Source organism: Dasypus novemcinctus, chromosome 12 (assembly GCF_030445035.2).
Source record: "Dasypus novemcinctus isolate mDasNov1 chromosome 12, mDasNov1.1.hap2, whole genome shotgun sequence".
Taxonomy (NCBI): Eukaryota; Metazoa; Chordata; class Mammalia; order Cingulata; family Dasypodidae; genus Dasypus; species Dasypus novemcinctus.
This window is the reverse complement of record NC_080684.1, coordinates 93447323-93460847: the sequence shown is the minus strand read 5'-3', so window position 1 is coordinate 93460847 and position 13525 is coordinate 93447323. Positions and strand designations below refer to the sequence as shown.

Sequence of the window (13525 nt, the reverse complement as noted above, 5' to 3'; positions counted from 1 at the left end):
CCTCCCAGTACCAGGCGCTGTGCTAGGCACTTGACAATGTTGTGTTTCTATGACAACGCAGTCAAAGATAGTGGTTTTATTGCAATTGTACAACTGAGAAGGTTAAAACACAAAGATAGATTTGCCCAGAGGTTGTATATATTTAAATGGCAGCACTATGATTCCAACCAGGCCCTTCTCGTTTCTAAGGACCATCTTTACCCTGTCACCTTCTCTCCTGCCTATGGCAACTGCAGATTGATTCCTTTGTTCCCTCTATTTATTGAGTGCCTTCTGTGTGCCTGGCATTGTGCCAGGACTAGAGACAACAACCACGAACAAAGCTCCTCCCTGTCCTCACGTCTAACCAGGCCGATAGGTCTGTAAGCAGGCAGCAGCTGCCACTAGCCTCCAGGAGCATCCTGGCCAGCGTGAACCAGACAAAAGAAGGTACTGGCCCGTCATCAAGGGGGGCCTCGTCAGTCAGCCCCATGAGTCTGCCAGCAAAGATGAGCAGGAAAGGGCTAGGGGAGGCAGGCTCCTCTAATTGCCTGACCCCAAAGCCTGAGAGGAAAAGAGATGGCATTTGGGTGTTTTTGAAACAGATGCACACTCCAGCATGACTTCCTTCTCCTCCCACCCCTTTTAATATAACTTTCCTATGAGTCCCTGGGAACTTGGACAAGAACCACTTGAATTCCTTAAAACTTAGTTTTGAATAAACAACAGACTCTCTGACATCTGATGCTGTGGAATCAGGCTGTGGAAATCGAAGGCTGTGAGAGCCAACAACTCCGGTTCTCTCCGGGGACACTGACAGCAGCCCCATAGCCTTCTGCGCCCCCAGTGCCCAACAGTTTCCAATAAGCGATGAGTCACTTGTCAACATCAGTCTCAGCCATTCACTGTGCTCCACAAAGAGAGCAGCATGGGGCAGGGAGGGGTGCGGTCAGAGGTGGTATGTCCCCACCCCTAACCAGCATCAAGGCAGTGATACTCAAAGCAGGTGCCCTGGTGAAGGCCAGAGGGGAAGGTCCCTCTTTAGAGTTCTGGGATGATGTTCTAAAGCTGAGGGCAGAGCATCTTGTTGGGGCTAAGTCAGATTCCTATCTGGCCTTGTTACATGATGCTACAGCGGCACCATTATAAAATGTAATTGCTTCCCAAAAAACTAATAAGCAGATTTTTTTAAAACTCAAAAAGAAAAAAAGCAAGTGGTTTTTAGAGCCAAATGCAGAGAAAAGAAAGCTAGGAATGGAGAAAAGTCTGTTGGATTTGACAGTGAGGGGGACATTTTCAACCTTGGCCAGAGCCAGAGTCAAAGCCAGATTATGGGTAGTTTGGAAAGGGAGGTCTCCCTAGTGGAGGACTCAATAAGCTAATGGCACAGTGCCCACATCTCTAAATCTGAAAACACTGCTTTTTTTCCCGGGCCACTTGCCCAGGGAGCTCCTCAGAGGTGGGATCTGCCATGTGGATGAGACTGCTGATTAAGGAGCATAAACACACATCCCCTGGCCTCCTGCCATCTTCATCCATTCCTCCTGACCACTCCCCCACCTGCTACTTTGCTCCATGAATGCCAGAAGGATGTTGCTCTGGCAGCAAGGTCAGGAAGGAGGCACAGTCACCAGATTACCAAGCTTGACCAAAATAGATCCTATGACCATTGATTATTCCAAGTTAATTTAAAGCTGGTGCAGCCTTGCTACAACTGTATCTAGATGATGACGATGATTACTTAGTTTTAGTGAGGCAAATCACTTATCTCGGTGCTTCAAATGTCATCATCAGTAAAATGGGAATAGCAGGATCTGTGCTATAGATGGCAGTGATTAAAGAAGTAATGCATGAAAAGTACTTAGCACATTGTTTGATTCTGAATACATGGAAGCACTTCTATTGTTTTTACCATTTATTGGCCACCTACAGTGTACCAGGCATGCTCTAGGAAATTTATTTTCTCCAAATCCCAGATGCTTTCTTATTTCCAGAGCTTGGCAGGTACCTAGAGGACCCTGTCCTGACTGGCTGACTCCTGCTTCCTGGTCAGGACACAGCTCAGTGATTTTCTCACCTGGGGAACTCTCCCTAGCTATGCACCCAGAAACCTGTGCTTCTGCCATCCTCCCTCCCTACGTTTTAAGCTCTATAAGGATGGAGGTTATATATATTTATTCAATCTACTCCTGATATCTATGTGCCTTGCTTCATAAATATTCATTAATTAATGAATATATTCTTAATTCTTTTAATAGCCAACTCTATGAAGTATGTATTATTATGAAGATAAGGAAACAAAAGCCCAGTAAGTTGAGAAAATTGCCCGTGACTCTACAGTGCCTAAGCTCACAGCAGTGAGAAAGGAAGAGTTTGTTTCAGGAAATGCTGAGGAGGGTAGACTGCATAGAGTAGGGAGACAGGCATTAGGTAATTAATCCTTTGGTGGGAACTGGCACCCAAGTGCCATTTCATGGTTGTGGCCATTTGTGGGGCCCCCTGGAAGGGTCAGACTGGAATGGATGGGCCTCCGCCCTTGCCTCCTAGCTCCTTGCTAAGGGGTTAGGTGCAGTCATGGGCTTTACTTATTTCCTCCCCCTCTGCCCCGTAGGTCAATTTTTTCCAACCTCTAGTCACTTAAGATGAAATTGTTTTGTTTTGTTTTGTTTTTACCAAAAAGACACTTGTTATAACAATAGTGTGTGTGCTTGCAGTGTGAAAGGTCCCTCCTTCTTGGTCAGTTGTCCTGGCCTTTCCAAACACTCCTGTTTCTATCACTTTAGCCAGCCCCATGTTTGACCACCAAAGCGCATTCAGGAGCGGAGTGAGGGGCCAGAGTGGTGACATAGATCTTGTTCCTGATGAGTGAGTAAACCCTGCCCTTGTGTTGATTTGTTTGTGCAGAGTGAGGGGGATGCCACTGTAAATAGCGATTATCTTCACATATATACAAACACACTCTCACACACAAACACACGCACCCATTTACTGGTCCTGGCCAGTGCTTCAGCCTCTATACCAGTTACTAACAATCAAGGAAGAAGCCTCCAGTGACCTCCAGTTTGCCAAACCCAACAGTCAACACTCAGTTCTTATTTTACTTGACTTCTCAGCAGGGTAGATATCTGCTAATGATTCTTCCTTGATTCTCATGTATTATCTCTAGACTTATGGAATGAACAGTGTCTTGGTCATTCTTCAACATCATTTTGGCTGGTTCTTTATCTTCTTGATCTGACCTTACCCCCTCGGGATCTCTTTTGGGGTCATGGCTTTAAATACCACTTATATGCCACTGATCCCCAAAATATCTCCAGCCTTGCCCTCTCTCTCTTGACCTCCAAACTCATATGTCCAGTCTCCTTCTCAGCACCTCCACTAAATTCTCTTGTAGACATCTCAGATGAACTGTTCAAGATGAAATCAGTCTTGATCTTCCCCAGAAAACCTGCTCCACTAGATGATGACAGTTCCATCCTTCCCATTACTCAAGCCCAATCTTTAGTTCATCCTTTCCTCCTCTCTTTCATACCCCATATCTTGTATGTAAGGAAATCCCATTAGCTTTAGAATTAAACCAGTACTTACCATCTTCATTGTAACTATCCTGGTCAAGATCTCTTACCTGTATTATTTCAAGGGCCTCCTACTTAGTCTTACCACTTCTACCTTTGCACCACTACAGTTGATTCTCAACACAGCAGCCAGTGACCCTTTTATAATAGGAATCAGGTCATGTTACTCCATAGCTGTTTCCCCTTGGCTCCCTTTTTCACTGAGAGTAATCCCCAGACCTTTGTACTAATTTCCTATAACAAATGCTGCTGTAGCAAATGACCACAAACTAGTAGCTTGAAACAACACAATTTATTATCAAAAAGCTCTGGAGGTCAGACATCTGTGAAATGGGTCTTACAGGGCTAAAATCAAGGTATTGGCAGGCCTGCAGCTCTTCTGAAGACTTTAGGAGAAATTTCATGTCCTTGCCTTCTCCGACTTGAAGATGCCACCTGCATTCTTTGGCTTGTGGCTGCATCACTCTGACCTCTGCTTCAGGCACCATGTCTCCACCTCTAACTCAGACACTCCTTCCCCCCTCCTTTTAATACCCTTGTGATTACACTGGGCTCACCCAAATAATCCAGGATAATCTCCCCATCTCAACATCTTTAACCTAATCACATCTGCAAAGTTCCTTTTGTCATGGAAGCTGACATATTGCCAGTTTTCTAGGACTCGGCTATGGGCCTCTCAGGGCAAAGCCATCATTCTGCCTCCCACAGCCTGTGACCTACGTGATCCCATGTGCTCATGATCCCATGTGCTCCTCTCCCATTGGCTCTCTGTCCTCAGCTGCTGGGACTCTCCCCCTCCTCATTCTTCTCTAGTCTCACCGGCCTCGTTGTTGCTCCTCGAGCACACACCAGACACTGGCTGCTTCCTTTGCCTTGAACGCTCTTTTCCTCAGATAAACCTCTTGGCCTGCCCCCTCACCTCCCCCAAGTATTTGCTCAAATGTTCCCTTCCGCATGAGGCCTAACTGAACCACCCTCTTTAAAATCGCAGCCCATCCCCTGCATCTGCTGCTCTCAGCCCTCCTTCCCCAGCTCTTTTCCCTGCCCACAGCAGTTCTCACTGTGTTAGTCAGCCAAAGGGGTGCTGATGCAAAATGCCAGAAACATGCTGGCTTTTATAAAGGGTATTTATGTGGGGTAGGAGCTTACAGATACCAGGCCATAAAGCATAAGTTACCTCCCTCACCAAAGTCTATTTCCACATGTTGGGGCAAGATGGCTGCCGACATCTGTGAGGCTTCTGGTTTCCTGCATTCCTCTCTTCTCGGGGCTTGCCTCTCTCCGGGCACAGCTGTTCTGTTAGCTCCACAAGGCCAGCTGTAGACTCTTAGGCAAACTGCTTGTTTCTCTTCCCCAGGACTTCTCTTTCCTCAAGATCAAGCTCCTTTGTATACTTACTTCCCGGGGCTCCAGCTCAAGACTCCAACCTCCGTCTTCTGCAGTGTGGTTTCTCTGTGAGTTTCCGCCCACCAAGGGGGCAGGGATGCACCGTCCTACTGACGTGGCCCAGTCAAAGCCTTAATCATTATTTAATCTTGCAAAAGTAAAATCTCTGAATCCAATACACTCTAATACGCCCAGGGGAAAAGACCAGTTTACAAACATAATCCAATATTTCTTTTCAGAATTCATCAATAATATCAAACTGCTACACTCGTTCACATACTATACAGTATATTTAGTATGCTTATTGTCTGTCTCTCCCCACTAAACTGAAAGCTTCATGAGAGCAAGAGTTTTTGCCTGTTCTACTTACTGATGTGCCTCACATGCTTAAACAGTGCCTGGCACAGTGTGGAATGAATGAAAAAAGGAGCAAATGAAAGAACAAAGCAGCAAAGTCAAGTTGTGACCAGACTTCTGGCCTGTGGAAGAGCGAGGCTTGCTTCTGCCCATGTAGCCCCAGTCAAGTAGACACAATATGGGACGGGAAGATGAAATCTTAACAGCCCACATTACTAAGCGCTCATTCTATGCCGGGAGCTAAGTGCTTCACATATATTAACCTATGGAATCTTCAAAAACATCCTCTGAGGTTAATACTGTTACTATCATCCTCATTTTACAGATAAAGAAACTGTGAAACAATGACCCCAGCCGTAGCTGAGTCAGGACGGGAAGCTCCGCGTGGTGGTACCTAGAAGTCCAGTCATAACGCTAGGCAGGACGGCCTGGGTCCTTATTTCTTTTGAGGCACTTTCTCAAAAATCTGTTCATACCAGGAATCTGGGCTGTTTCTCTGGTTATGGATATGTGCATGTAAGGCAAAGGACAGGGTTAAAAAGAGAGAGGGAAGCTGTGTGTGTGTGTGTAAGAGATTAACTTCCAGGTGTGTGTGTGCATGTGTGTGTAAGAGATCAACTTGCAGGATCGGTCTTGGGATTTGGTAACAGGTACCAACATAGGTTTGCTAATTGAAAACACCAGGGAAGCCCATCCGACAATCTCCCTTTTTGTGCTGTTGATCTTAGACTTAATGCTGAGCCCAGGAAGGCCTACCCTCTCCTCCTGCCACCCCCTGCTGGGCTGGCGTCTGAGGCCTCGCTGGTCCATCACACTTCCCCCCCCTCGCCAGTTTTATAGGTGGGAGTGAAAAGGTATAGGAACTATTTGCACACCTCAGTGAGTTGACAGGAGAGGCTGAGGAAAAGAGATTCACAGAAGAGAAGGCTGAAGAATCTGAAGATAAACTCTACCCAGCTCGCTGTTTTCCCTCTGCTCAGCTCTGCCAGATTGAAGAGGTGAATTTCTTCTGTCAGGCACACCTGAATTATTTTTGACGTGAAGAAGGGCTCAAAGGGCAGGCTAGTGACTGAGATCTAATAAGCTCTGCTTCATAGACACCCAGGCTAACAAGCCCAAAATCTGTCTTCATTTTAAACAGCAAGCTTACTTGTTCTGAATCCTCCTCTGCACTGGCCTGTTCTCTCAAAATGGGTCCTTCGGTCAGCTGAGCCGCAAAAGTGGAATGGAGCTTATTACCAGTTTTTCTAAGTCAAGAATTTCTCAGTCCAAAGATACTGTAGCAGTTTTGTAGATGTTTCTGCAGAGGTTTTAAATGTGAAGCAGGGGCAGCAACCATGTGTATTCTGTGCTCGGTAAGTGCCAGGAATTGCACCAAATGTTTGCACACGCACTTCCACTTCTCATTAAAATATTTTGCAAGTACAGAAACTCTCCACTCAGGTTAAAGTGACTTGCCCAAGGGAAGTGGATGTGGCTCAGGTGACTGGGCTCCTGCCTACCACATAGAAGCCTGCTGGTTCAGATCCCAGTGCTGCCTAAAGAAGACAGTGAGCTGGCGCGAAGGGCAGGTGTGGTGAGCTGGCACAACAAGATGACGCAACAAGAGATGTGGGATGAAAAACAGAATGAGAGACACAACAGCGCAGGGAGTGGTGGTGACTCAAGCCGGTAGACACCTCCCTCCCACATCGGAGGCCCCAGATTCAGCTCCTGCTGCCTCCTAAAGAAACAAAGAAGACAAATACTCAGCAGGTGAAAAGCAACAAGGGGGTGGGAAGAAAGAAATTAATAAAATAAATCTTTAAAAAAGAAAAAAAGTGACTTCCCGAGAGGACAGCTTTGGTAGAGTCTGAGCCAGAAACCAGGTTGATCTGATTACCATGACACTAAAGCTGCCTTTGAGAATCTCCAATTTTTTGCAGTCTAGCTTTAGAAATATCAGAGAGATTGATAAGGTGACCTAAAGTCACTCCATTGTCAGGGCTGGACCCAGAACACAAGTCTGTTGGCACCAACCCTCTGGTCCCACTGCACCCTGAAGAGTCTGCACCTGAAACACTCCATCTGCCGCAGGAATCACCATCCCATAAATGGTGGCAACAAATTGTTCAACCCTAGGTGGTCAGCAAGCTCCAACCAGGGAAGGGTAGACTAAGAATACAGTGTGGAAGGGTCTAAGCTGGCATCACCATCTCAGTTAACAGCAGATGTATTCAGAGTCCAGATCCCGAGCCCTGGATTGTGAAAACAGCCTCATAACGAGACCCTTTCAAGACATCAACATCAAAATCTCCTTGAACGGAGTCTGAAATGGCCCTATCTGGTGACAAGTCCATCTTCATGGCAGTTTGTGTTTCAGTGATGTTACGGAGAATTTGCCAGAAGCACTTCAGGATCTGATGTTCTCTATTCAGAGGGACATTAGGCTTGGTAGGGCCCCATTTTGTAGAGCATGTTGCCTTACCCAGTCTACTTCCTGTGGACCTGGCAATATACTCATTAGGATTGTTGTGCTCACAAGCAACAGAAACCAAAATGAGCTTAATTAAAAGAAAAAGGAAAAAACAGATATAGTCGGGAGATATATCTTATGGAATCATAGTAAATTTGGGAAACCAATACTTGAGAAATTGTCCAGGGCAACCCTGTACAGCAGAAATTCAGAGGCCTCTAGAATGCTGCCTATTAATGCAAGTCAGCTCTATGGTTTCCCAATCCCTGCATTTCTGTTCATATTTCAGATTTTCTAACTGTGAGAAGCTGATTGGCTTAGCTTAGTTCAGATGTCCACCACCCCTGGGTATTCTGTCTTGGCCAGGGGTTATGTGAGATAAGCATAAATCTGGGGAGCCCCCCCCTGTGTCTAGGTACCATAGAAGGGAAATGATTTCTGAGCAGGGTACTCCCAAGAAGTGGCTACTACAGTAACCATGACTGTACTTATAACTGGAGATTTATATAGAGACATCCACGCTTACAGAGATCTCTGTCTCGCATGTATATGTATGTGTATACTTTGCCCATTCCCTTCATAGTTTAGCCCTCCAAGTCTCCCACTCCACCTCCATAACATTCATCTCTTTAATTAGCGGCAGTCTTGGGCCCCTTTCAGCATCCTGAGACATATATGGAAGAATGTAAGTATCGGGCTAGCAGAGACTGACTGTCCTGCCCACCCTGTATCTCCAAGTGCCTGGCACGGTACCTGACACCCAGTGAACTGTGATGGCTGAATGAATCAGTAACAGCACCCACCAGTGCTGGACACCCCCATCCAGGGGATCCAGGGGCTTTGCTCTCTTGGTCCAAGGGTATTCTTTAGACCCTGTGCCTCATCCCAACACCCAGAGTCAATGTTATAGCACAGAACTTTCTGCGGGGAGGAGGAGGAGTCCACCCTCTACGATGTGTAGGGTTGATGGAAAAGGGAATGCTGGCCAACACGGGGTGCCTGACCATGGACGAGGGAGCCTTGGGTATTTGAAAACTGCGGTCATTAGTCAGAAAAACAAAGACAGAGAGAAATCCAGGCCAGAACAGACCAACTCGAACCACTGGCCGCCAGACCAGCTAAGTATAGCTCACCCAAATTCCATCTTCGTGTTCCCCTTTACGACCCTCCCCTGATCCTTGACATGAGGCTGCCGAGCATTTGATGGGCAGTTAACATAAGCATACTACGAATGCTGTTCAGGGGCTTTCAGTCTGTCTCAACCATCCCCTCCCTCTCCACCCAGACGTGGTGAGATCCCTTTACCAAGGGTGGCTTAGAGGATTGTCCTTATTGTGACCTGCTTCAGACCCTCCTCATCATTCAGTGATGCCAAACCATGCTGACATCCTTCTTGGACTGCCAGTCTGTTCTCATTCCACGGCAGTCACGTCCTCATAGCATAACTCCTATCTGCATACTAGCCCCAGCCCCTGCTTAAGCGTGTGCTCAAAGTGTTAAGTGAAGCGACTTTAATAAGACAACCATAAGGAGGACCGCTTCTTCCATTATTTTTCAAAATGCCTTCCACTGGATACCATTACCTGGAGGAAAGCTGCTTCCTGCATTCCAGAGTTTACAAGCAGACAGCCCATACTGGCATCAAAGCTCAAAAATCAAAGTCTGAGCAGGAAGCCAGAAGTGAATGCTAAGTCGTGGCCAAAAGAGATCATAGATGATCAAGCCAGGGAGCAATCATAACAGTGCAGAATAATAATGGCCATTTGTCGCTCCATGCCTGCCATACACCAGGCGTGCTAAGCAATGCTTGTATTACCTTGTTCAGTATTCACAGCAACCCAGGAGGCAGATCTTATTGCTACCTTTTTATAGAGGAAGAACCTAAAGTGGTGAAAAGCCAAGTTACCTGCCCAGGAAGGCAAGGCTCATAATGCCACTGAGCCAAGATTCAAATCCAATCTGTGTTCATTAAAAGCCTCGTACTGTATGGCTCTTCTTCAGCCTGCTTACTTTTCCAAACAATGGAATTGTCAGACAAGTTCAGGCAGGAGCTGCGTGTCAGAGTGGCAAAGCAAAAGACCCAGCATGAAGGCAGGAATGAGCCAGAGGATGGCGGCCCCAGACTCTGTCTTATCAGGTACTAGCTGCATGGGATGGGCCCAGATAGTTTGAAGGCTCAGGTCTGGAGGATTCAAGGGGGTAAGGAGATGCGAAGGTAGCCCCTGGAAAAGCCTGTGTTGGTGATCAGCTTTATGTCCACTGCTCTGCCTCGGTGTGGCAAGCAGTGCGGTAGGAGAGTTAGATGAGTTCTGGGAGCCAGCATTCTGGGCCCCAACCTCTGGGAGTCCTTGGCGAGCTTGCTTCTATGCTTGGCTCCAACCAAGGCATACTGCAAAAGGGTGGGAAGTTCCCCCAGTCTACCCTCCCATTTGCTCTCCAAGAAGACTCAGTTTTCTGAATCAGAGACAGCAGGTCTCAAGTTTGTTCTCAGCTTCCTGGGTGGTATTTGGCAATCTGCTTCACCTCCCTGGGCCTCAGTTTCCCCATCTTTCTCCTGGGAGGCTGCCTGGGGCATTCTGTCCCACATGTCCCCGTGCCCTCCGCTCCTTGCCTTCACGAGAGGAAGCCTTCGCCTGGCATCACCAGGGCCTGTCCTCTGCCTGCCCTCTTTTTGCAGGAAGTCTGTCATACAGCTGGACCTCGCCACCACCAAGAAAGCTATGATCATCCCCGCGTTTGAGACGCTGCGTTACCGGCTCTCTTTCCCCAAGTCTAAAGCGGAGTTGCTGTCGATGCTGGACATGGGAACTCTGTTCACATTCAGGTAAGTGGCCCTCCCCATGTCCTCTGGGGCCGCCTGAAGGCCTTTTCTCTCCTAAGCAACCCAGAAGCCAAAGTCATTGGCTCAGAAAAGTTTGTTGCTGGCATTAGACCATTTCAAGGCCAAAGAGAGCCCTGCTGGTTCCCCCCAGACAAAGTCCTTGGAATGTTCTCACTCTTCCCAAATGGCATGTGCTTTATTTTGTGTGGGGGCAGGAGATAGAAGGATGGGTATGTTGGGTAGAAACGTTCCATTTATTACTCTTTTTACTTTTTCTGAATTTGATTTGGGTTCTTCCTGTTCACTCCTGGTTCTGAATCCTCCCTTTTGTTTTCTTGCTCATTCATTGATTCAGTAAGTGCGTTTCATTCTATTAGCATCGTGGGTCTTGTTTCCCTTTTTCTTTTTGGTATGAGTGGTCTGTACTCTGATATCCTCAGGCCTGGAGTGGATAGTAATAATGTCAACAACTGAAGTCATCCAGATTGCCCTGAAGCTGCGCCCAGCAGATGGGGCAGCCCACTTGCCTGTTGCCTAAGTGATAGTTGTGAAAATTAAAATTAAAAAATCACCATTTGCCTGGTTCCCACAACCCCTAAAGCCTGCAGGAACACGGAGAGGGGAGCTATCCTCCCACCTGTCCAAAGCATCTTGAGCATCTGTAGCCTACACAGGTGTAAATGGGTTCCTCCTGCTGGGGCAGGCTGTGGCATCAAGTGTAGCACACCTGGGAGAAGCAGGTGTCCTGCTGGGTCTCTTAACAGAACAGGTGCTACTTCTGCCTGCCACCCTTCTAAAAAGAGGCCTCCACTTTGAGCCATGAAAGAATGGCTAACCCTTCCTTTAAGCTAAAAAACTTAACCTGAATTTTACTGAGATAATAATAACTTAGGTTTTCATACCACTATGAAGTTTCTAGAATATTTTCCCAAACTATATTTTGTTCTTAAAATAACCCTGTTATTTGTTGAACCCTCCAGAGGTTAATGTTTTTCACATTTACACAGATGAAAAAACTGAGGAGCAGAGGGCAATTGGTGGAACAAGGACTCAAATTCTGGCCTTCTTCCTCAATCCAGAATTCTCAAAAGTGACCCAAAAGACTCAATACCCCCACAAACAAAGCCGTCTTACTTTTCAGAAAGAAGTAATAGCAACTACCATATATTGAGCTCTTAACCTGTGCCAGGCACTGCGGTTAGCTCATTAAATCCTCACAACAAATCTGCAAGGCAGGCACTCCCCATTTTGCAGATAAAATAACAGGCTCTGAGAGGTTAAGGAACTCTCAAGGAGTAGCAAAGCCTGGATTCAGCCCAGGTCTCTTGAACGGAAGGGCCTGTGTTCAAAACCAAAATGTCATTGGAGTGCTGATCCCATCCTGAATTCCCTTACCAATCAGCGTGTGCAGATGCTGGGTATAAACTTGATCCTGGAAATTGAAGCCTTGAGACCAAACTTGAATCTCGGTCTGACATAGACTCCATAGCCTGGCGGCTAAATAACTGGCATGTCTCCAAGGAGCCTTTCCCTCCCTCTCCCTCCCCAGGTGATTTGAGAACTCATTTCAAGGCCGAGTCAGTGGGCGTGAGAGCTGGGCCTGGGCCTGCTGTGTCCTTGATTGCTGCCCCAGCCACCAGCTTGCAAGTCACCACGCCAAGTGCTAAATTACAGCTCTTCCCTTGGAGAAATTGCTTTTGTCACTTTCTCTCCAAATGAACTCTTAAGCCTCCAAGCAGCTGAAACTCTCTCCCACTGCACCTGGGCAGTAGTTCGCAGCTCGTAGCATCCATATCACCTGGGAACTTGTTTGAACTGCGAAGTCTCCGGCCACACCCCAGACCTTCTGAATCAGAAATCCTGGGGGTGGAACCCAGCAATCTGGGTTTTAAATAGTCTTCCGGGCGATTCTGATACACATTCAAGTCTGAGAACCACTGCTCAAGCAGAGTTCCCCAGCTCTCTTCTTCTAAATAGCACCCTGCAAGGTATACCCAGGAGGCTGTTTGGTTTTGATGGGCACAGAGAACAAGCCCTTGGAGTCCAGTATCTACTGGATAGACTATAATTTCCTCTAGCCATCTGTATTAGTCTGTCAAAGGAGTGCTGATGCAAAATACCATAAATTGATTGGTTTTTATAAAGGGTATTTATTTGGCATAGGAGCTTACAGTTACCAGGCCATAAAGCATGAATTACTTCCCTTTCCAAAGTCTGTTTTCACGTGTTGGAGCAAGGTGGCTGCCAACGTCTGCAAGGGTTCAGGCTTCCTGGGTTCCTTCCTTCCTGGGGCTTGCTTCTTTCTGTGTTCAGGGTTCCTCTCTTCCTGAGGCTGGCTTCTCTTACCTCTGTGAGCTTACTTCCTGGGGCTCCAGCTTAAGGCTTCAGCGTCAAACTCCAGCATCAGAACTCCAACATCAAAAACCCTCAACTCTGTCCTTGGCCATGCCTTTTATCTGTGAGTCCCCACCCACCAAGGGGTGGAGACTCAATGCCCTAATGACATGGCCCAGTCAAAGCCCTAATCATAACTTAATCATGACCAGGTACAGACCAAACATAATCCAATATCTATTTTTGGAATTCATAACCATTACAAACTGCTACAGCATCTTCATGCTGTGGCTTGTTTTAATGGCAGGTTGATTTTAACTTTGATTTGTTACAGTCAGCCTGCTGTCACTGTTTGGGGCTGAGCCGATGGAAGCTTCCTCCCCACCCAAAAGAACAGAACTCGTCCAACTGTCCCCAAACTGACCCAGCTCCCCCCACTCTTCCCCTCTCTTTTTCCTCCCTTTGTACATTATAATAGACCAAGACTGTAGAGTCTTGATTGGAGGACAAATAAGATGGTTATCCACAGATAGTTTATCACTGACTGGTGAGAGAGGGACCACTTTGAACTGGCATCATATCTATGAAGTGGACAAGGGAAATCATAGGGAGAATATC

At 46.9% G+C, this 13525-nt stretch overlaps 1 protein-coding gene across 3 annotated transcripts in view; it reads left to right on the top strand.

Annotated features, from left to right (window-relative positions):
* Nucleotides 1-13525, top strand: part of LARGE1 (LARGE xylosyl- and glucuronyltransferase 1) — a 588869-nt gene that overhangs the window by 563752 nt on the left and 11592 nt on the right. For all 3 annotated transcript variants that reach the window (XM_058308687.2, XM_058308686.2, XM_058308685.2), the window contains exon 13: nucleotides 10430-10576. In XM_058308687.2, the coding sequence (XP_058164670.1) occupies nucleotides 10430-10576 (147 nt within the window). The remainder of the gene's footprint in view (nucleotides 1-10429; nucleotides 10577-13525) is intronic.